This window comes from Aquarana catesbeiana, linkage group LG04 (genome assembly GCF_042186555.1).
Source record: "Aquarana catesbeiana isolate 2022-GZ linkage group LG04, ASM4218655v1, whole genome shotgun sequence".
In the NCBI taxonomy this organism is placed as follows: domain Eukaryota; kingdom Metazoa; phylum Chordata; class Amphibia; order Anura; family Ranidae; genus Aquarana; species Aquarana catesbeiana.
Window position 1 is genome coordinate 258,622,165 of NC_133327.1, and position 23,244 is coordinate 258,645,408.

The window sequence follows — 23,244 nt, forward strand, 5'->3', positions numbered from 1 at the left end:
CCTCCGTGCTGCTAGATCCTCCTCTTTTTTTGTCCTAATCCACATGTCCACTGATCCTGACGTTTCTAATATCCTTGTCTCTAAAAATTAAGACTTTTTAACCCTGTTTGGGTTCATCACAGGGACTTTTTTCACAGATGTGTATTTTTATTTTGTTATTTTTTACATGAGTGTTAATGGTTTGGATTTATATTTTTATGAATTTTTATACATGAATTTATTCTATATGCATTCTAGTATTTTAAAGGGCTAATGCACTCTTGTTTCACTTTATGCACAGTGCACTTTTGTCACCATATATAATAGGGATACAAGGGGACCTCACACAGTTACTGATAGCCCCCAATTAGTGTGGTTCGTTACAAACCCCACTAACACTATAGGAGGCTACTTAATAACAATTTTTCAATAAGTTTGATATATATTAAAAGTGGAGTCCTGCAATGGAGGTGGGGCAAATCTAAATCAAACCCATATATTGTGAAATTTATTTATGCAATACAGAGGATTAGCACGTTCACGTTAAAGAAACACATTTTTATTTATTTATATATTTTGGCACAAATGGAGGGGTAAATCTACCTAAGGGCCACACAAATTATTTATTATCTATTACTTTTTGTTTTATACACAACTTTATAAGGTTCGGTGATCTTTAATTAACATCTATTGAAATTAGGGCAGCGCCAATTCCCCAGATCTCTCCTTTAAAAGCTTCCTGATTGTCACCGTTTATGTCGAATTTTATGTCGTTTCCAACCTTCCATGTTGCCTGACTTGTTTGTTACGCAGAATATTCCTGCATTAGAGGAGCATCTCTGTGGTCTTCGTTCCACCTGGGCACAAGTCCAGGAGGCTTTGCAACATGCTAATGATAGGTACAGACTGCATGCTGACCGCAGACGCCTGCCTGTGCCTTTCTACCAGGTTGGGGACAGGGTCTGGCTGTCATCTCGCAACCTCAGATTTCGTGTTCCCTCACTGAAGTTTGCACCTTGGTTTATCGGGCCTTTCCGTATTGTTCACAGGATTAACCCAGATGCTTAAGCATTAGACCTTCCTTCTAATATGCATATTTTGAATGTATTTCATGCCTCCTTATTAAAACCTTTGGTCTGCAACCGCTTTACCACCTCAGTGCCACGTCCTCACCCTATAGAGGTTGAGAACCATGAGGAGTATGAAGTACAGTCAATTGTTAACTCCGGTAGGTTCTGTGGGCGCATACAGTACCTGGTGCATTGGAAAGGGTGCGGTCCGGAGGAACGCTCTTGGATCTTATCCTCGGATGTACATGCCCCTGTCCTCCTCCGTGATTTTCAGACATATTCCCCTGAAGCCTGGTGGTCGTCCGAGAGGGAGCAGTCTTTGAGAAGGTGTACTGTCAGGTCTGGGCTCAGCCCTTCCTTCTCTGAGCTGGCCGCACAGCTGTCGGCTAATTGCCAGCTCCTATCTCTTCACAGTTACGCAGCTGTTGATGATATCCTGCTCGTCAGTCCTGCCTACTTAAGTCGTCCAGTCCAGAGGAGCTCTGCCTTCACCTTGGTCAACATCACAGAAACTTTCTCCTGCGATCCAGTTCAAGACTGGCTTTGCTGACATCCCTTCTGGCTCCAGATCCTGCTTGCTGTTCCACTACATTGATCCCTGACTTCTGGCTTGACTGACTATTCATTCTAGTTACTGAAATTTGGTTACGTTTTGAATACGTTTGTTCTTTTTACTTTTAATATTAAACAAGTGTGATTTAACTGTACTTTTGTCTCGGCCTGATTTCATGGTTTCTGACACTCACAAAAGTGAGTTTACCCCTCACATTTTTGTCAATATTTTATTACACTTTTCATGTGACAACACTGAAGAAATGACACTTTGCTACAATGCAAAATAGTGAGTGTACAGCTTGTACAACAGTGTAAATTTGCTGTCCCCTTAAAATAACTCAACACACAGCCATTAATGTCTAAACCACTGGCAACAAAATTGAGTAAAACCCCTAAGTGAAAATGTCCAAATTGGGCCCAATAAGCCATTTTCCCTCCCCAGTGTCATGTGACTCTTTAGTGTTACAGGGTCTCAGGTGTGTAGGGGAGCAGGTGTGTTAAATTTGGTGTTATCGCTCTAGTGCTCTCATACTGGTCACTGAAAGTTCAACATAGCACCTCATGGCATAGAAAAAAAGAATTGTTGCTCTTCATAAAGGTGGCCTAGGCCACAAGAAGATTGTCAAGGCCCTGAAGCTGAGTTGCAGCATGGTGGCCAAGACCATACAGTGGTTTAACAGGACAGGTTCCACTCCGAACAGGCCTCCTCATGGTCGACCAAATAAGTTGAGCGCACGTGCTCAGCATCATATCCAGAGGTTGTCTTTGGGAAATAGACGTATGAGTGCTGCCAGCATTGCTGCAGAGGCTGAAGGGGTAAGGGTCAGCCTGTCAGACCATACGCTGCACACTACATTAAACTGGTCTGCATGGCTGTTGTCCCAGAAGGAAGCCTCTTCTAAAGATGATGCACAAGAAAGACCACAGTTTGCTGAAGACAAGCAGACTAAGGACATTGATTACTGGAACCATGTCCTGTGGTCTGATGAGACCAAGATAAACGCATTTGTTTCAGATGGTGTCAAGTGTGCGTGGCGGCAACCAGGTAAGGAGTACAAAGACAAGTGTGTCTTGCCTACAGCCAAGCATGGTGGTGGGAGTGTCATGGTCTGGGCTGCATGAGTGCTGCCGAAACTGGGGAGCTACAGTTCATTGAGGGAACCATAAAGGCCAATTTGTACTGTGACATACTGAAGCAGAGCATGATCCCCTCCCTTCTGAGACCGGGCTGCAGGGCAGTATTCCAACAAGATAACAACCCCAAACACTCTTCCAAGACGACCACTGCTTTGCTAAAGAAGCTGAAGGTAAAGGTGATGGACTGGACAAGCGTGTCTCCAGACCTAAACCCTATTGAGCCCCTGTGGGGCATCCTGAAACGTAAGGTGGAGGAGCACAAGGTCTCTAACATCAACCAGCTCTGTGATGTCGTCATGGAGGAGTGGAAGAGGACTCCAGTGGCAACCTGTGAAGCTCTGGTGAACTCCATGCCAAAGAGGGTTAAGGCAGTGCTGGAAAATAATGGTGGCCACACAAAATATTGACACTTTGGGCCCAATTTGGACATTTTTAGGGGAGTACTCACTTTTGTTGCCAGTGCTTTAGACATTAATGGCTATGTGTTATTTTGAGGGGACAACAATTTTACACTGTTATACAAGCTGTACACTCACTACTTTACATTGCAGCAAAGTGTAATAAATTATTTACAAAAATGTGAGGGGTGTACTCACTTTTGTGAGATACTGTATATATACATACACACACCATAGTTTGTGGACTCTAACTTTCCTACAGAATATTAGGATTTTTTTTCTACAGCTTACCTGTAAAATCCTTTTCTTGGAATACATCACGGGACACAGAGCAGCCATAATAACTAACTGGGTTATACGCCACCTATAGGTGAATGGACACTAGCAATCCAAAAAAAAAAAAAAAAAAAAGACAGGACGTCCTCCCCTATATAACCTCTCCTACACAGGAAGTACTTCAGTTTTGTAGCAAGCAATAAACTTCCCAGACAAGAGGGGAGGGATCTCTGTGTCCCAAGCAATGCTTTTTGAGGGGAGGGAACCTATTATGACCAAAGAAACACCATCAGAACAACAGGATCTCTATTGCTGCCTGCAGTACACTGCGTCCAAATGCAACATCCTCCTGAGTCCTAAAATTCTTTTGATAAAAAATAGTGAATGTATGTACCGAAGACCAAGTAGCACAAGTAGCAGCCTTGCAAATCTGAGCCATCGATGCTTGATGACGAAATGCCCATGAAGCACTCACTTTTCTGGTAGAGTGTGCCCTTACTGGAAAAGGCGGAGCCTTACCCTTTAAAACATACGCCTGAACAATCACTTGGCGGATCCACTGAGAAATAGTGAAAACTGGACACTACCTTGAGCAAAAATTCTGGTTGTGGCCGCAAAACCGCCCTATCCTGGTGCAAGATCAAATAAGGTTCTTACAGGACAGAGCCGCCAATGCCGACACCCTCCTGGCCGATGTCACTGTCACCGAGAAAACTAATTTTCTTGTCAAGAGGACTAAAGGTATCTGCCGGATAGGCTTAAAGGGCTGCCTCTGTAAACCCCCCAGTACTAAATTTAAATCCCATAGGGCACAGAGGCAGCCAGATTGGTGGAAGCACATGAATCATCCCCTGTACAAACATTTGTACTAAGGAGTGAGAAGCAATAGGCCTCTAAAAAAAATATTGCCAAGGCCAAGATTTGACCCTTAATTGTACTTAAGGCCAAATTTATATCCACCCCTTTTTGCAGAAAAGCCAAAACTCTCCCGATGACATATCTACAAGGGTGCCACCTCCTGGCCTCGCACCAGGCAATATAGGATCTCCAGACTCTATAATAGATACTTCAGGAAACTGGTCCTTTAAGATCCTGGTTTCAACAGCCAAACCGTTACACTTAGAGACCGTAAAGCAGGGTGGAATATTGGACCCTGTGAGAGCAGAGTGGAAGAACCCAGGGGTTTCCCACCCCAATTCTTTTTTTTTTTAATTGAAAAACCAACTTTATTGAAAAAAATATATGCATGGTACATAAAATAATGTAGGCCGACATGGCCAGACCAGTAGTACATACATGAGCACATTACGTTATCTGCGTGATATAGGGTGAAATATCCACCGGACATGAAGTCAGTACACAATAAAGAGGAAAGGGGGAGAGGAGGGAGGAAAATGAGAGATGAACATATCAACATTTCAAGTACATGTTTCACCATCCTCCAACCATCTGTTCCAGACCTGCTCGTATTTAAGCGGGCACCCTTTGTGTACATAAATTAACTTTTTATATGGGAGAGTGTCATTAATTCCTTTTTTCCAGCACTGAGAGCCCATTTGCAGGAAACATATCACTTGTATCCAGTATGCTTGGATAGTTGGGCAGGACCATATAAGGTGATATAATGAGCCTGGGGTATGGTCGCATGGACGGCATCCTGGATTATACATGGGTTTTAAACGCGCTATCCTCTGAGGAGTCAGATATGTCCTATGTATAATATACAACTGTGTGAGGCGGTCCGACAGTTTAGGGGAAACTTTTTTCACGTCTTCCAAGATCTCATCCCAATCCTCATCCTCAATTTTTCCAACGTCCACCTCCCATCTAGTCTTAGCAGTATAGGCCAAGGCCATGGTGTTGGGAAGACAGATGGCGGAGTAGAGGGTGGAGATTAGTTTGGCTGGCTCAGTACCTGTAATCATGTCAATTATGGAGGGGACTGTCAGGGATGGGTTGGAGCCAGCAAACTGAGGTTGTATAGCACGCCAGAGTTGTAAGTATCTGAAAAGGAGGTGATTGGGAAGTGAGAATTCATCTTTTAGCGTTTGGAATGGTTTAAGTCCCGTAGTGGTCATGATATGGTATATGTACAAGATCCCATTACGTATCTAAACCGCGGGGTCTGGGATGGACAATAGTTCAGGCAGAAGTGTGTTGAACCAGAGGGGGGGTGTGTGAAAATGAACCTGTGGAATCCCGAGTTTTTGTAGTGCCAACTGCCATACCCTCCGGTGGAGTGTCAACATGCCTGCTTTGTGTTGGGGAGTACGTCCTGTCAATGGGGCCCTTAGGACTGTCTGAAGTGGGGTATGGGCTGGGCTATCAGGGTGTTAACAGAGTAGTAGCTGGTATCTTGGTAGCTCGTTTTTGTCAAAATGATAGAAGTGGGACAGTTGGGAGGCAAGATAATAGTCCTGAAAATCTGGAACAGCAACTCCTCCCAATGTCACTGGGTTCTTCAGTATTCTCCAAGATAATTTATGTCTGCTGTGTCCCAAATATAAACGAATTAAGAATAGATTCAATTGTTTTGAAAATTTTTTGTACTATATACAGAGGAGCATGCCACACCACATAGAGTATCTTTGGGAGAAGTATCATTTTGACTAAACTGACGCATCCCATAACACCCAGGGGTGGTCGAGCCCAATTTTGTGTCTTAGTCTTGATCAGGGTATACAGGGGTTCAACATTCAAGAGTGTGTAGTCTGTGAGCGATCTAGTAACTTGCACTCCGAGGTACTTGATTAAAGAGACCCTGGGGAGATTCAGAGGGGGGGGATGTGAGTGAGGGGGGAAAATGGTCAATCGGAAGGATCTGGGATTTAGACCAATTTATGCTTAGGCTCGAGTGGCTACCAATACGTTCTATGGAGTGGAGGGCTGCAACGAGGGAGGGACCCGAGTCGGCCAAATAGAGGAGTGTATCATCTGCATACATCCCAACCTTCTCCCCCAGATTCCCTATCTTGAGGCCTCGAATATTGGTGTCCGCACAAACCATAATAGCCAACGGCTCCACAGTCAATGCGTACAACATAGGGGATAGGGGGCAGCCTTGTCGGGTCCCTCTCTCCAGCGGGAATTGGTCGGAGAGCCAGCCATTTACAAACACCTTGGCCTTTGGGGATTGATACAGGAGCTGAACCCAGTGAATAAAGTTGGGGCCAAGTCCAAATCTCGAGAGGCACTCCCATAGGTAGTTCCACTCCACGGAATCGAAGGCCTTGGCGGCGTCTAGAGCCACTCCCACCGCCATTCTTACAATCTGTGCGTACCAAGTCCTTCTGGGCCAGGCCAGAGCTACTAGGATTACCAGCTTTCTCTCTTCCCGGATCCTGCGTAGTAGCCTTGGTAACAGCCGGATTGGGGGAAGGCATATATCAGGGTAAACTGATCCCACAGAATTACCAGGGCATCTGCCCCTAATGACAGCTGGTCCCTGGTTCTGGACACAAAGCCGTCTAGTTTCCTGTTGAACCTGAACGCCAGCAGGTCTACATCTGGAACCCCTTATCAGCGGCAGATTGATGCAAAGATCTCGGGATTTAGGGACCACTCCCCTGGTAACATCTACTGGCAACTCAGAAAGTCCGCCTGCCAATTCTCCACTCCTGGAATAAACACCGCCGATAGGGATGGAACAAATCTTTCTGCCCAGGTCAGCATGCGCTCAAATTCCTTCTGGGCTGTATGACTCCTGGTACCCCCCTGGAGACTGATATAGGTCACAGCCGTGGCATTGTCCGAATGGACCCTCACAGGACATCCCTGTAGTCTGGAAGTCCAGAAGCTTAGTGCCAAGTGAGCTGCCCGAATCTCCAAAATGTTGATGGGCAAGCTCTTCTCCCTGCAGGACCACTCACCCTGGACGGTGGCCTCCTCTAGGACTGCCCTCCATCCAAAGAGACTGGCGTCTGTTGTCACCACCTTCCAGACCACAGGTAAAAAGGACCTTCCTTTTACCAGATTCCTGGTTAACATCCAACAACTGAGACTCTGACGCACCCTCAGCCGAAGAAACATGTGCCAGTCCAGAGTCTGGACAGTCTTGTTCCAGACAGACAGACAGAATGTTGCTCTGAAGTGGTCTGGAGTGGAAACGTGCATAAGGGACTGCTTCAAATGAAGATACCATCTTCCCTAGTAGCCTTATACACAGGCGAATGGAGGGATATCTTTTCCCCTTTACAACCTGGACAAGGTTTTTCATGACTCTGACCTTCTCTCTGGAGGCAAGAATACCTTTGCCTTGACTGTGTCTAGTATTAGCCCCAGATACTCTAGGCGCTGAACTGGCTGCAGGGCCGAATTTGACCAATTCAGAACCCAACCCAGACGCTCCAAGAATTGAACCGCCCGAGCTACATTCCGCCTCAGGTCTGGAACCGTTTGATCTATTAATAGTGGATCGTCCAGATATCCTGCAACCGATATTTCCTGAGATCTTAGAAATGCCAATACTGGAGCCAATATCTTTGTGAATACCCGAGGTGCCGTGGCTAACCCGAAGGGCAGTGCCACAAACTGAAAATGTTGGTCGCCCAATGCGAATCGCAGAAACCTTTGATGGGACCTGCAGATTGGCACGTGTAGGTACGCATCCTTGATGTCTATGGATGCCAGGAATTCCTCCCCATGTAAGGAGGCTACCACTGAATGGATTGACTCCATTTGGAAAGAACGAATGACCAGAAATTGATTCAAAGCCTTGAGGTCCAGAATAGGCCTTACATCTCTATTTGGCTTTGGGATTATGAGAAGATTTGAGTAAAAACCCTTGAATCTTTCGATGATTGAAATTGTGACCTTAGCTGATCTATTGCCTCAAGTAAAGATGTCTTCTTTACAGGGTCTATGCTGGACCTTAGGCACCGAGACGGGCAAGCCCCCGGAATTCTATTTTGTACCCCTAAGACACAGTAGAAATAACCCACCTGTCTCGGATCACTTCTTCCCAGGCGTCGGAGGACCTTAATAGCCTCCTCCCACCCACGTGAGTGGGGGCGCCCCTTCATAAGGAAGGCTTGGGACTGAACTTAGGGGGTCTCTGGGCCCAGGGCTTTTTTTGCCCCTGGCCTTGAGACTTCCCCTAGAACTGCCTGAAATTAGAAGTGCTGTGTACTGAAGCACTAGGAAGGTTGTCTGCTCCTCTTAACTGCTAGAAGCGCACTCTTACCCCCAAAATCTTCTGGATATATTTATCCAAGTCTTCTCCAAATAGCCACTCCCCATGAAAGGGAAAACAAACTAGTAATCTTTTGTAGGGTAACTCTGCAGCCCAGCTTTTTAACCAAAGAATCCTGTGCATATGTACTGACAGCAGGGCCAACCAGGACATCTGTTGCATGGAATCCTTAAGGGCATCTACTATGAAACATAAGGCCTGAGGTAATTCTGCCAAATCCTCTGCAAGTACCCCTTGATCGGTTATAGTCTTAGTTACCCGCTTCACCTGGTCCTTTAAAAACTGACAGATACTGATAGTCGCTACTGCCGGTTGTACAGCAGATCCGGCAATAGCAAATGCAGTCTTTAATAATGACTCCAATTTCTTATCTGCTGGATCCTTAAACACCTGGGCATTATCTACAGGACAGGTAAGACTCTTATTCACAGAGGAAATGGCAGCGTCCACAGATGGCATGCTCCATTTTCTTATAAACTTTTCCTCCATAGGGTACAAAGGTGCAAACATGTACATGTCCGGCATGCACGCTTTACAACGTGCATGCTTGCAGTGTCCTGTACAGCTCTCACGCCCCTCCCACGTGCACGTCCCTCGTGCACATTTTTCCGTGCCATTCCCACGCATGCCCCCTCTGACCACAAACAGCAGCGGGAAAGGGCCACCAAAGGCGCCAGAGCAAGAACTAGATGCACAGGAGCGGGGGAATCCAAAGAACCACCCACCTCCTGATAGGCTCAACCTGGCTGGAAGCTCCACAGAGAAGCGCCGCCATCCACAAAACCACTGCCCCCAGTGGACAGAAAAATTATGACACCTGGTTCTAAAAAAAAAAGTAAGAGACTGAAAATACATCCTACGGTTTAACGAGTGCAATTAAAGCTTTTAAAACACTTACCATTCCCGCCGCAGGATTCTGCTAAAAATCTAGATTCCAATCTTCCCCCATCATGGTGGGTCTCTGTCTCTTGGACCTTCAAGGATCGGGTCCCCTTGAATATTGGGTCACTCTCTTGGACCTGCAAAGCACCCTGCCGGAACTCCTTTGGGATTTTCTTTTTTTACCAAGGATCCGGATCCCCAGGGTCCAGTGCCCAAAGGGTCACATTACAGGCAATACCTCGTAATCATCTTGTGTAACGAGGTTCGGGTACCATACATTTTAGTGTATCAGCATCCGTATGGATCCGATTATATAGCCCTTTTAATCCTTCAGGATCTGTTCCACGACCATCTTCTTAGCTAGCTCATGGAGAGCTTCTCCAAACCGTGACCATCACCTCACAAGACACTGGCGGAAAAACCGAGGTACTGCCTGTGTAGGAGGGGTTATATAGGGGAGGACTTCCTGTCTTTTTTTTTTGGTTTGCCAGTGTCCATTCACCTATAGGTGGCATATAACCCAGTTAGTTATTATGGCTGCCCTGTGTCCCGTGATGTATGATAAAGAAAAATAATATACAAGGATTTTAGTTATTTTTACCAAAGAAATGTAGTAGAATACATTTTGGCCTACATTTATGAATTATTTATTTGCAAATGTATTTTTATAATAGAAATGAATAACACAAGTTTTTAGTTTTCGTCCTTTCTTCATTTTTAGCAAAAAAATTAAACCTAGTGGTGATTAGATACCACCAAAAGAAATCTGTCTCAAAAAAATGCTAAAAAAAATTATTTGGGTACAGTGTTGATTAATTGTCATTCCAAATTTGACAGTGCTGAAATCTGAAAATTGGCTTGGCCAGGCAAACTTCCAGGTCACCACCAGGAAAACTGCAATGCATGCCTGAGGCAACAGCCACAGTGCCTTCCTCAGAATAGAATGAGTGAATTTTTCTTGAGGCTTTTGCAGACCACGCACTGCTCTCACTTGCAGTTACATGTTAGGTAGAGCAGACAAAACCAATTATAGAGTTAGTGGAAAACACCCACTCACAATTTGCAACCAACAGCCACCACTAGAGGGAGACTGAAGCAAAATCTAGCTGGCTGGACACACAGGCAGATGTAGAACATAAATTTCGCATTCAATCTGGTGCACTTTAATGTTTGTGTAGCAGCTACTGTAGGTTATCCTGTGAGATGGAATCTTTATGCAGTCACCTTCCCCACTGTCCACCCACCCACACACACACACACCTGACACAAAATGAAAACCATCCCTGTCTACTTCATATAAGATAACTTCCATTTATTGATCCTATTTCGCATGCCATCAGATTGGCGGTCTCATTTTCTGTCAGCCGACTGCTGCAAAACAAAGAACACTAGGGCATAGCCACATGATGCAATCTCATACAGAATAGAAGTAACATACAACCAAAAATATAGGTGCAGTATGATACAATACAATTACACACATACACACCAGTCTCCCTCAGATTCATGCCTTCTTTAGAACACTCAAAAATCAGCTTTTCAATGTAATATTTACAATTTCTCAGTGGGCACTGCCTAGAAAAGGTACAGCAATTTACAAAAGACAGAAGCTAAAATAGTAAGGCATGTTTGATGTCTAGCATCTTATCTCTGTACAACCAGGCTTTTGCAGGAGGCTTTATGACTGTGCATTGCCCATGATGGGAGTTATGAGTTATCAAGTTTTTCAGGATTTTAAGGCTGATATACTCACGCATCTGTTTCAATGGCTAGGTGGGACTTTACCTCTAGTGTCTAAAGAGAAACTGTGATATTTGGGATGCAGCCGCACGGGCTAGTGTCAGCAAGGAACATACAAGATCTAAGCGAATCCCTGCTGTGCAGGCTCACAAATATTACAAATGACCTTTTCTGGACAATGTATTGTTGGAATGGTATGCATACTCTGAATTAAATTTTCCCTAGCTGGACCATGACTGCGATGTTAAAATTTTTCGTGAAAATAATATGATCCATACATACTTGCTGGATCATAACAATTGGGCACGAGTATTTGTGAACAAAAAACGTGCTTACTGAAAAAAGGTTTGAATTATTAAAAATGGTAAAAAGAAAACCAGAAGGAGTGTGCTGGTAGCTACAGATAATGAAATTTTTCCTCCAACTACGTATTCTAAAGATGCTATGTACCCTGAACACAGTACCTTCATCTGGCTAATAAAAAATCTAGCCCTGACACTTGGGTAAGAAACATTTAATGGGGAAGCCATGTGATTACCATCTTTATTGAACATGCTGTCTTATAAAATATTTAAAGTTTACTTAACTCACCCTTATACCCACCATCCCCTTTACTTATTAAGCCTGGTATTAACCACACTCAGCTGTCCAGTAGATCCAGAATTCTGCAGCGATCCACTGTTAAGCTGTCTGTGACTTCTGCTGCCACATATGTCCTCTTTACCCGGCTTCCTCTTCTGGGTTCAGGCAACCTTTCACCCAATGATTCAGCATCTCTGCACTCTGCCCATTCTGTAAATGGGCTCCCACAGCCTCCTGGCATATGTGATGGGGGTTTGCCAGGGGGCTGCAGCAGCAGGATACATCATTTCGACCTGAACCGGAATGGCGGTGGTGAGCTGAGCCACCAGGAAAACAAATCAAATCAAAAGATAAAAAAAGTCCCCTTGAAAAAGAACTATTAGCAAAGTGGAGGTGGGGCTGAGGCATGGAACAAAACTATTTGCAGAGTTAAGTCCTACTGTAGGTTCACTGGCAACCTGACTTCAACCTGAAATCAATCAAGTCTGTTTCAAGTAACAGTTTTTGTGTAAATGTAAAAAATATTCCCTTCTTAGGTATTTTAAAACAAGCATGTGCTTACCAAAATACTCTTCTGAAGGAGGATTCTCCATATCATATAGCATCTTCTTAGTGAGTCTATCCAGTTCATCCTCAGGTCGAAGGGTAGGAACACCTGTAGTGTAGGCTGTCTAGAAATAAAGAGAATTAATGGTTAAGAAAATTACAAAATTCATATGTAAGCATCCACTGTCATGCTAGTTAGAATGGGCCAACCTTAAACTTGAAGCCCATTTGCATTTACATGCTTTTTCAAATCAATTTCCAGATTTCTATATACAAGATAGTACTAATATAATCATCCAATATTACCTAATCTGTTAAAATGTTTATTGCTTTATTTATACACATATAGTCACTTGACAATGAACACCAAATTCTGTTCACATAACCTGAAATGTTTTTTTTTATTTTTTCTCTATTCTGACATGAACAAAGCGATTTTATTAATGATCATCTTATTATGCATATATTTATTACAGGTACTTATATAGCACCAACAATTTACACATGGGTAACAAGGTTCCAGAATAAAACATATGTCAGTATGACAAAATCCCTACATATATTAAAAACTTATTTTAAAATAAATTGTGAAAGCACCATAACATTGTCTTTTTAAATCGGGTCGCATGATTTGGCTGTCCTGTATCCAATTTAATTCAAAATTTGCAGAATAGTAGGAGGGATCACTGCAAATTTGTTACACATGACACTAAACCCCCCCAATTAACAAAAGTCGATTTTTCAACTGACCTTTGTCGAAGGAGCCAATCCAAAAATTCTCAGCCGAACAGCACTTGCATCCAATGAAATGCAATTCACTGTTCAGTTATTTAGCAGCTTCTTAATACAATAGCCAACAGTTAAAATGTCTCTATCCATGCTGCTTAGGCTCCATTCACATGGGTAGCCTATAATTATAGGGTACCGGCTCAGCAGCCACAGCTATTCGTGGCTGTTTGACCCGAGCCACAGCCAGTGGTCACTGCAGATCATCACTGACTTTGCAAACAGGCACAAATAGCTGTGGCAGCTGACAGCTGGACCTTGCAGTGTACGGGCTCGGCAGCCACAACTGTCTGCTCGCAGTTGTCAAACCCAGCAGCAAGCTTCAGCATGTGGGAATTGATAAATACCTTTAAGGCCCACGGGGCTGAATGACAGAAATTCAAAGCATGTATGGCCAGCTTAATAGGAGATCTGCTCCAAGAAAGCTCAATAGGATTGACACAGAAAGGTTCTATGCTCTCATTCAGCCTCTATGGGCAGAGGGAGAGATCGTAATGTCACTTGAGAATCTACATCAGTAATCTTTGAGCCATGGTGGTATCAAAAGTAGTAACAATTGCCACTACTGCAGAAACCATTATGCAGATTAGGGCTGACATTTGGACTCTGATAAATCAAATATTCTGGCTGTGGAGCAATCATTTAAATAGGTGAGGCGCATTGATTAGGTTAGGGATAAGGATTGCTACAAAGAAAACAAATCTTTGCTTTTGCTTCCACTTTAAACACCTTTTGAACACCAGCACCAAGCTTTGATTTGCTCAGATGACCAGAAAAACAACTGGTGGGCCTTTTCTCATTCCCTGCTCTCATAATCCGATAATATTAGTACTATTTTTAATTCTTAAGTTATAAGACAAGGGTGGTAATACAATTTGCAGTAGCAGTCAATGATACATGGTTGTACACTAGAAACATTGAATATATAATTGTCCAAATGACAAACTGCATAGTGCGTATCAGATGGTATATTACTCAATTTATTTTTGAAAGCAAACCTAAATCTAAAGAGTTATATAAAGTTCTTTATTAGGCTAATACAAAACAATCTTGCTGCTGCTCTGCATAGAACATAAGCCTTGCTTTCATCCCTCTACAAGTATTTATAACAGATTGTAAGAAATACATGCTTTCTTTGTAATTAGATTCACAAGAAAACATAGTAAGTGAAGCAAAAAGAACACAATGTTCAGAGCTGCCAGTCATATTTAAATAATTAGTCACTTTTATATGAAACTGCTCATGATGCTTTATAAAAGAAGGGATCACTCCTATACAAGCAGTACAATTTAATCATTTAAGGAGTGTGGAGGGTATGGTAGCGGGCAGCACAAGAGAGGAGTGCAGAGGCTATGACAGTGGGTAGTGTGTGCAGGAAACAAGTGCTATAGGGTCTGATAGCAGGCAGTATATGCAGGACGCACCCAAATTGTCCAGGAGAAGAGTGTGGAGGGTATGACAGAAGGTAGTATGTGTAGAAGTGGAGTGTTGGAGGTATGAAAGCAGGCACTATTTGCAGGACAGGACTGCAGAGCATATGATAGCAGGCAGCATATGCCAGACAGGAATGTACAGGGTATGATGGCAGGCAGTGTGTTCAAAAGAGGGATGCAGAGGGTAGGATGGTGGGCAGTATGTTTTGGGAAGGAATGCAGAGGATATTACAGCAAGCTATACTTGTTCTGGAAAAGGAGTAGAAAGTATGACCTGTGGAGGATAGGGTGGGTAATATTTGCAGAAGTGGAGTATGGAGGGTATTATGGTGGGCAGTTTGGAGTGTCAAGCATATAGATTAGTCCAGTGATTGCATCTTGTCCCATGCAGCCAGAATGTTCAGTTGTTGGGGGTCTGGAGTGGAACTTGACATACAGAAATGCCTCAAATAAGGTAAACCCATCACTCAGGTTTGAACAAATCCTGGACTGAATCCGAGTCTACAAGTAAAAGCAAAGAGTTAGAAGTTTTCTGGTGGAAGTACAACTCTGGACTGAGCTGTGTCTAGAATGAAACCCAGATAGTCCCCAAGCGAGGAGTCGGTTTCAGTGATGATTTTTGAAAGTTTGTTATACAGCCAACATCACCTTGTCTGTCAGTATTTGCACTGTCTGTTCTCTCCATAGAAGTCTGACCAGGCATCACACAATTTTAATTCCCAAAGAGCATATTAACACCAGCACAGGTGCTAATACCTTGGTGAACACTTAGGGTGCAGATGACCATATGGAAGGGTTGAAAACTGGCAATGTTGTGTGCTCCCCACATATTGCAGACAACACTGTTGCACTAAAAACATGGAAAAATGCAAATTAGCATCTAATGTCCACAGAGGCTAGAAAGTCTTCCCAATGGAAAGAAGATAAAACAGTCCTGGTGTATTCCATGCAAGATATTACATTTAGATTTTTAGTACCTTCAGATCTAAGGCAGGCTGAGTGCTTCCCTTATATTTAGGAACAGTGAAAAGCTTGAAAAAAAAAAAAAAACCTTGAAACCTTTCTGCAATTACAATTCTGTGATCCAAAACACTAGTAAGAGTAAGCAGTAAGCATGGAGGTCTCCTAGCCTGAGCAGTTTGGACAACATAATGACCGGGTGGAGGTAGAGAACGAGATTCTCCTTTGTAGCTCCTGAATATTTTACCCATGCATTCAAAATGCTTGCTAAGCAGGAGTCTGCAAAAGTCAACAGATGTCCACCGACTTTGGAAAATAGGGGGCTCCTTCATTATGAAGAGGACTTGTCTGCAAGCTTGGAGGACTTGGGCACCCAAAGTTTGGGTCCCTAGCTTAGGTCTGGCCTTGGTTGGAGGCCTGTGAGAAACCAAAAGGAACTCTTTTATGGTTCAGAGGCAGGAGAAGTTTTACTGAGTCTGAGGTATAGGTTTCCCTTGTTAGGGTAAATGAGTACTCTTTCTGCCAATAAGACATATTCTCCTTCGTTCATTCTCTTAACGCCTTAGAAATTGACATCATGACTGGAAGATTGCATAGCATGGCCTGCTAGGAAAAATAAAGATTTTGAAAGGATTGTCAATGGGACCCTATACCACTGCAGCATCCTCAACTGGAACAGTCAGCATTTTGTTATGACTTGAGATAACCACACCCACCATGGGAATAACCCATTTCTTAATAAAGGCTTCTTCAAATAGATATTGGTCAGAGGAAACAGATTGTTATAGAAAATGTATCTCCACATGGAACTGGTTGAAGTATGGAATATATTGGAAAGAAAAATTCTGGGGGCTTTTTACAGATCCCACTTTGGTAACAGTACTAGATTCAGCTGTGGGCCACTCCAACTTTAAACAGGCGTGCCCTTCATCAAAAGAACTGATATGGTATCTTTAAGTCTGAGAACTACACTACTGTGCAAAAGTTTTAGGCAGGTGTGAAAATATGCTGTAAATTAAGAGTACTTTCAGAAATTGAAGTGTTAATACTTTATTTTTTTTATCAATTAACAAAATAGACAGTAAATGAACAGAAGAGAAATCCAAATCAATATTTGCTGCGACCACCCTTTGCCTTTAAAACAGCATAACTTCCTCTAGGTACACTTGCACACAGTTTTTAAGGCTAGGTTCACACTATTGGGAATTGGATGTAGGTTTTCCCCTGCATCCAATTCGTATGACAAGAGATTGTGCCTGGCTCTCTATGAAGCTGGTTCACATAGCACCGTGGTGTCTGCGGAGCGGCTTGCACAAGAGTTCTGTGCATTTTTGGCTCGGTTTTAGGGCCGAATTCAGGCAAAAATTCGGCCCTGATTTGTCCCTGAATCGGAGAACAGGGACGCACAGGAGCCCTGCTGAAATCCGTGGCCGTCTGCAGTGTGAACCCAGCCTGAAGGAATTCGGCAGGTAGGTTGTTCCAAACATCTTGAAGAACCAACCACAGATCTTCTGTGGATGTAGGCTGCCTCAAATCCTTCTGTCTCTTCGTGTAATCCCAGACAGACTGATGTTGATGTCAGGTCCCTGAGGAGGGACACTGCAGGATGCTCCAGAATGGCTCATGGGTTGTGAGCTGGAGACTCAACATATACACATGTACTGCTAAACTACTGAGGCAAGTATAATAAAACAAGCAAAAGAAACACTGGATACTCAGAAGCCAGCTGCCGAGAGCAGGAGAGGTGAATGACAAGAGGTGACTGGGTCACTATAGATGGTAACAAGTAGGGCTGCAACTAACGATTATTTTCATAATCGATTAGTTGGCCGATTATTGTTTCGATTAATCGATTAATCGGTTAATAACCTTAAAAAAAAAAAAAAGTGTGGTGTATAATTTAGTTAATATGTAAAGTTTTTAAAAAAAGGCAATTTATTCTTAAATTTCTCTATGCAGTGGTAAATAAAAATAGCCAACTATATGGTTAGGGAGCAAAATATCTAATCCACTCTGAGAATTACACAGAAGAGATATACTGTATATACTATAAGAGGAAATATACTGTATATACTATCAGAGGAGAGATAAGAACGTTCGTTCGATTTTCTAATCATTAGTGGGGTCAAATCGACGTTCATTTTCAACCACAGTAATGGGAAAATTTGGAAATAATAAAAAAACTTCTTGGTGAAAGGAATTATCAGACAGTGTATGTGGTTTTCGTTCAGAAATTACAATTATTTTAAAAACAGAATGTTAAAAACAAGTGAAAATTTCAAACATTCTTTCATTCATTGAATGTACAAAGATTTTTCGTCTGAATATTCTCATCTGAAAATTGATCGGTGTGGCCAGCATAAGGCTCGGTGCACACCTATGCAGTTTGCTTTTGATCTATTTCTGTAGTGCTCTTTCCTGTGCGTTTTGATTTTTGCGCACGTGATTTTGCTGCGATTTGCGTTTTTTGCGGCGAATTTGTTGGGCAGATTAAAAAACACAAATTGCTGCAAAAACGCACTACATGCTTTTCTGCAGCTTCTCCATTGAAGTATGTTGCGTTAAAAAAAAGTCACTGACGCTTTACAAATACGCAGCGGCTGAAAAAGCATAGATGTGAACGTGTCCCATAGGAAACCATGTGAATGACCTGTAGTCTGTTTCTGCAAAAAGCACCAAAAAACACATAGGTGTGAACCAGGTGTAAGACGTTTAGTAACATAATGGGGTTAAAAAAACGAATATTAGCCCTTTATAGTACAAATAAAGCAAATAATCAGTACTGTAAGGGGTTCATTTTTTTACTGTAGAACTGTGAAAGAAATAGTCACAGTAGCGATTTTTTGCTCTTTTTGTACTATAAAGGGCTCATTTTGGTTTTTTTTTTTTTTTAACCACATTATGTTACTGGCCGATTAATCGATTATGAAAATAGTAATCGATTAATTTCATAATCGATTAGTTGTCGATTAATCGATTAGTTGTTTCAGCCCTAGTAACAAGAACTGAAGTGAAAACCACAAGTACATTGAAATTATAGCAATGGTGGCAAGATTCTGCCTCACATTAAAAAAAAGAGGAAACAAAAATGTAGAGCATACATAGGATACTGCAGTTTGTTACGCAGCATGAAATTCTCCAGCTTGTTAAACTGTTCTTTGGAGTTGATGGAAAAAGGGGACAATAGTAGCACAGCAGTAGTAATAGTTCCCAATGCTCAGGATTGAGGAGCCTTTGGAGATTTTCTTCAGAGCGAGAACTGGAAATCGCTCTGTGGCTAACTTTTGCAGAGCATAAGGAACTATAAAGTGTCATAAGGAGAGCTCCCGGAGGCAGCAGTATAACCCCATAGTCTATGAATTTTAAATCTGTGCCCCTTAATGAAGTGTACTAAAAAAAAAAAAACAAACAAAAAGGATCTTTTAAAAACCATACATACTAGCTCAGCCAGGAAGGGGATCTTAGTTTATTCAGAACGCAGCTGCTCTCAAGCCAGAATGAGCTTATCACACAGGATTTTTATAAAGCAATTCTAACCTATCTGAATTTAACCTGGTAATAGTATTAGTACAGGCCCTCATGCACACAGGCTGTTAAAATAACGTTATGAAAACGCCAGTATCTTTGCAGTGATTTTTTAAAACTTTTTTCAGCTTTTTTCAGCGTTTTTGCAATAGCGGTTTTTAGCGTTTTTCCGCGTTTTTTTTTTTTTTCAAATTTTTTTTTTTTTTTTCAATGGATCAAAAACGCTAAAAAACGTTGGTGAATGACGTTTTTGAGCGTTAGAGCGTTTTTACAGCTGAAAAACGTCTCTCAGAACCCACTGGTCCTGGGTTTTTTTTACAGCTTAAAAACGCCTATGCCACTTGCAGCTCAAAAACGCCTAGGTGAGCATGAAGCCATAGACTAACATAGACAGGCCTTTTTAAGCTGCAAAAAAAGCTCAAAAAAGCAGCTGTAAAAACGTCCGTGTGCATGAGGACTTAAGTGGAGCAATAAAACTAAACAACCAGTTTATTAAACAAATTGCAGCTTGCATGTAAAGAAAAGGATTGCGCTTGTCAGACCCACCTGGGGTCGGGAGGATCACAGCATGGAGCTGTATAGTCCAGAGAATACGCTGCTCAGGAGAAGTGGTGGATGGTGTTCCATTTTCTTTGGGGGGGGGCAGACATATTTATTGCTAAAAATTCACCCCATCTAGGTCGCAGACTTCCCGACTTCCCGATTGGCCGTGAGGAGAATCAGGAGGACAATAGTGAATATAAATTCACTACTGTCGCATCAACTGTATCACCCTTTTTATGAAGCCAATTAGAGCCTAAGGCTCTAATGGTGTGCTGCCAAAAAAAAAAAAAAAACCCCATTGGAATCCAGTGCAGGCAGTCAACCAGTTATGTGTGGATAGGGACAACAGCAGCTCATCACTGTGCTGCTTATCTTCTCTGTTCAAATCACAAACTTGCTAAATCTAGAACAACCTGGGCTTAGAGAAATCGGGGTGAATGATGTTGAGTCCATATAGTAGCAGAAAAGAATTGCAGGGGAAATCTCTGGAAAGAAAGCAAGTCTGGTTTTATTTTAACTTTTAATGGTATATTAATTTTCCACCCTTTTATTTTTGGCTGGAGTTCTGCTTTAATGCCAGGGGTGCAGGTCATTCACTAGGTCCCCCCGTGTGGTTCTGGGATTTTTGCTCACCATTCCAGTGATCTTTTTGACCACACAGGGTGAGATCTTGCGTGGAGCCCCAGATCGAGGGAGATCATCAGTGGTCTTGTATGTCTTCCATTTTCTAATTATTGCTCCCACAGTTGATTTCTTCACACCAAGCTGCTTGCCTATTGCAGATTCAGTCTTCCCAGCCTGGTGCAGGTCTACAATTTTGTTTTAGGTGTCCTTCAACAGCTCTTTGGTCTTCACCATAGTGGAGTTTGGAGTGTGACTGTTTGAGGTTGTGCACAGGTGTCTTTTATACTGATAAGTTCAAACAGGTGCCATTAATACAGGTAATGAGTGGAGGACAGAGGAGCCTCTTAAATTAGGAGATACAGGTCTGAGAGAGCCAGAAATCTTGCTTGTTTGTAGGTGACCAAATACTTTTTTTTCATCGTACATCATGGGACACAGAGTACCATAGTAATGACTATCTGGGTTATATGCTACCTTTAGGTGATTGGACACTGGCAACCAATAGTAAGAAGGTTCCTCCCATATAACCCCTCCCATACAGGAAGTACCTTTAGTTTTTTGCCAGTGTCTTGAAGGTGATGGTCACGGCTATGACAGCTCTTCAAATTTCTTCAATAATGTCCCAGTGAGGATGTTATAATCGGATCCATTCGGATGGCATATTATGCTAAAGTGCATGGTACCCGAGCCTTGGTTCAAGAACAAGGTTTTGTCTGTAATGTGTCCTTTATGGCACTGGACCCTTGTTATATGGTATTCCTGGACTTTCATTTGCCCAAGGAAACCTAAAGGGTGCTTTACAGATCTAAGGGTGTGGACCCCAAACAAAAACGGGGAACCCGGTCCTTGAAGGTCCTCAGTGGCGCTACCCACGGTGATGGGGGAAGATTGGGCCTGTATCAGGCCCTGCAGCGATGATCGGTGAGTGCTCCCTCTGGAGGCCTAAGTAATATTACTGTTACTAATTACATGACATGTTTTTGCCAAATTTTCATGTCTTATGTTCCCACTGATAGTTACAGAAACAAAGCCGCAAAGACACACTTGGGCGGCTGTCTCCCACACGGGGGCCGTTTCAGCTGGGTGCGCATGTGCGCGAGGAGCGTGCGTCGGGAGGCGCTGCGTGCCCTTGCGCTCGTATCCATCTGTGTACGCTATGTCGTGCGCGGGTGGCGGTCACCACATGCATCGCGGCGTGATGGCATAGCACTGCGTGTCTCCCCGAGGGCATACGCATGGGCACCCGGCGTGCGTACGTCACGTGACAACGTACGCATATAGAGGGAAGTTGGCGCCTGCGTGTGTCAAGGCTGTTTGTCAGATCAGACTTGTATGTGGTGGGACACAGAGGTCTACGTGAGTCGGGCATTTGCAACACATGGAAAGTTAAGGCCATGGTGATTGCTATACGCTGTTTTCAGCCATATAGCACAGAGAGAGTATTGTTTTCCCTCAAAATCTTGTAAGCAATGTCTTCCAGAAAATGAGGTAAAGGGAGTAGAGCAAGTCCAGGGGTTAAAGTGACTCCTTCAAAAACAGGAGATCAGCTTCAGACTACTGCAGCATCAATCTCCCCTGAAAGACCTGCGGCATTTGGCCTGCCTGTGCCATTGCATATGTCAGGCGTAGTGGCCACCACCAGTATCCCTGCATCGGCTTATGTTACTAAGGACGACTTAACATCAGCCCTGGCTGGCCTTGAAGGCAAAATAGCGGGTTTGATTGCCTCAGTAACACAGGGAGGGAAAATACGGCATAGATCTCCCTCTCCTGAGCCTGGTCCCAGTGCTGAGTCACGTGAGCACCAGGACTCCCTTAGCCAGTTGGGTCCTTGTGATTTGGATCCAGAATGGGCAGAGGATTTTGAGGAGGTGGCCGGAGGGGATAAAGAAGCAGAGGCTGAAGAGTCCTCAGCGGGGGACTCAGGTTCTGGAGAACCATTGTCGGTTTCGCAATCCCAAAAATTGTTTATTCAATCTTTAGCTGAGATGGTGAGAGCAGGATTTAAGTTACCCCCTGTACAGGGGCCAGAACTTTCCTGTTCTACATTGGGGTCCTTGCGACCTCAGCAAGGTTCCCAGGCTTTTCCTGTGCATCCATTATTGGAGCAGTTGATTTACGCTGACTGGGATCACCCGGACAGAATATACTTACCTCCAAAGAGGTTTTCTTTTTTATACCCTATGGAGGAAAAATTCAAAAAAAGGTGGGATACGTCTTTAGTGGATGCTGCTATTTCTTCAGTGAATAAAAGCTTAACCTGTCCAGTGGATAATGCCCAAGGGTTTAAAGATCCAGCAGATAAAAAGCTGGAGTCCTTACTAAAAGGCCTCCTTTGCGGTGGCTGGGTCAGCAGTGCAACCGGCAGTTGGGGCTATTGGGATTTGCCAATCCCTGAAGGACCATTTTAAAAGATTGGTCAGGAACCTGCCAGTTCAGGAGGAATATTCTGAAGAGTTGTCAGAACTTCCTCGCGCTTTATGTAGTAGTAGACGCATTAGAGGACTCAATCCAGCAGATGTCTCGTTTTGCGCTACTCTCAATACATATGCGCAGAGTCTTGTGGCTAAAGAACTGGTCAGCCGAGATGCCATGCAAAGGCTGCTCGCAGCTTTTCCCTTTCATGGGGAACGTTTGTTTGGAGAGGATCTGGATAAGTATATCCAAAAAATCTTAGGCGGAAAGAGCTCCTTGCTTCCTGTTAAGAGAAGGAATAAGCAGCCCTCCTTTAAAATTCCTAATGCTCCTGGGCCAGGCGCCTCTTCTCCCAAGAAGTATCGACGGCCTCAACCACCTGCCTTTAAGAAACCTCCAGGTCAAAAGAGACCTTGGACTCAAAAGCCAGCCAAGGCCAATTCCAAGTCCTCCTTGTGAAGGGGCGCCCCCACTCTTACAGGAGGGGGGCAGACTGCGGCAGTTCGCAGATGCTTGGGCAAGGTTGGTGCAGGACAGGTGGGTCATTTCCACTATAACACAAGGTTACAAAATAGAGTTCCAGGATTTTCCCCCAAATTGGT

At 43.4% G+C, this 23,244-nt stretch overlaps 1 protein-coding gene across 4 annotated transcripts in view; it reads right to left on the bottom strand.

The window, feature by feature from the left end:
* Positions 1–23,244, bottom strand: part of LPP (LIM domain containing preferred translocation partner in lipoma) — a 582,414-nt gene that overhangs the window by 140,092 nt on the left and 419,078 nt on the right. For all 4 annotated transcript variants that reach the window (XM_073626412.1, XM_073626410.1, XM_073626413.1 and 1 more), the window contains one exon: positions 12,373–12,481. In XM_073626412.1, coding sequence (XP_073482513.1) covers positions 12,373–12,481 — 109 coding nt within the window. The remainder of the gene's footprint in view (positions 1–12,372; positions 12,482–23,244) is intronic.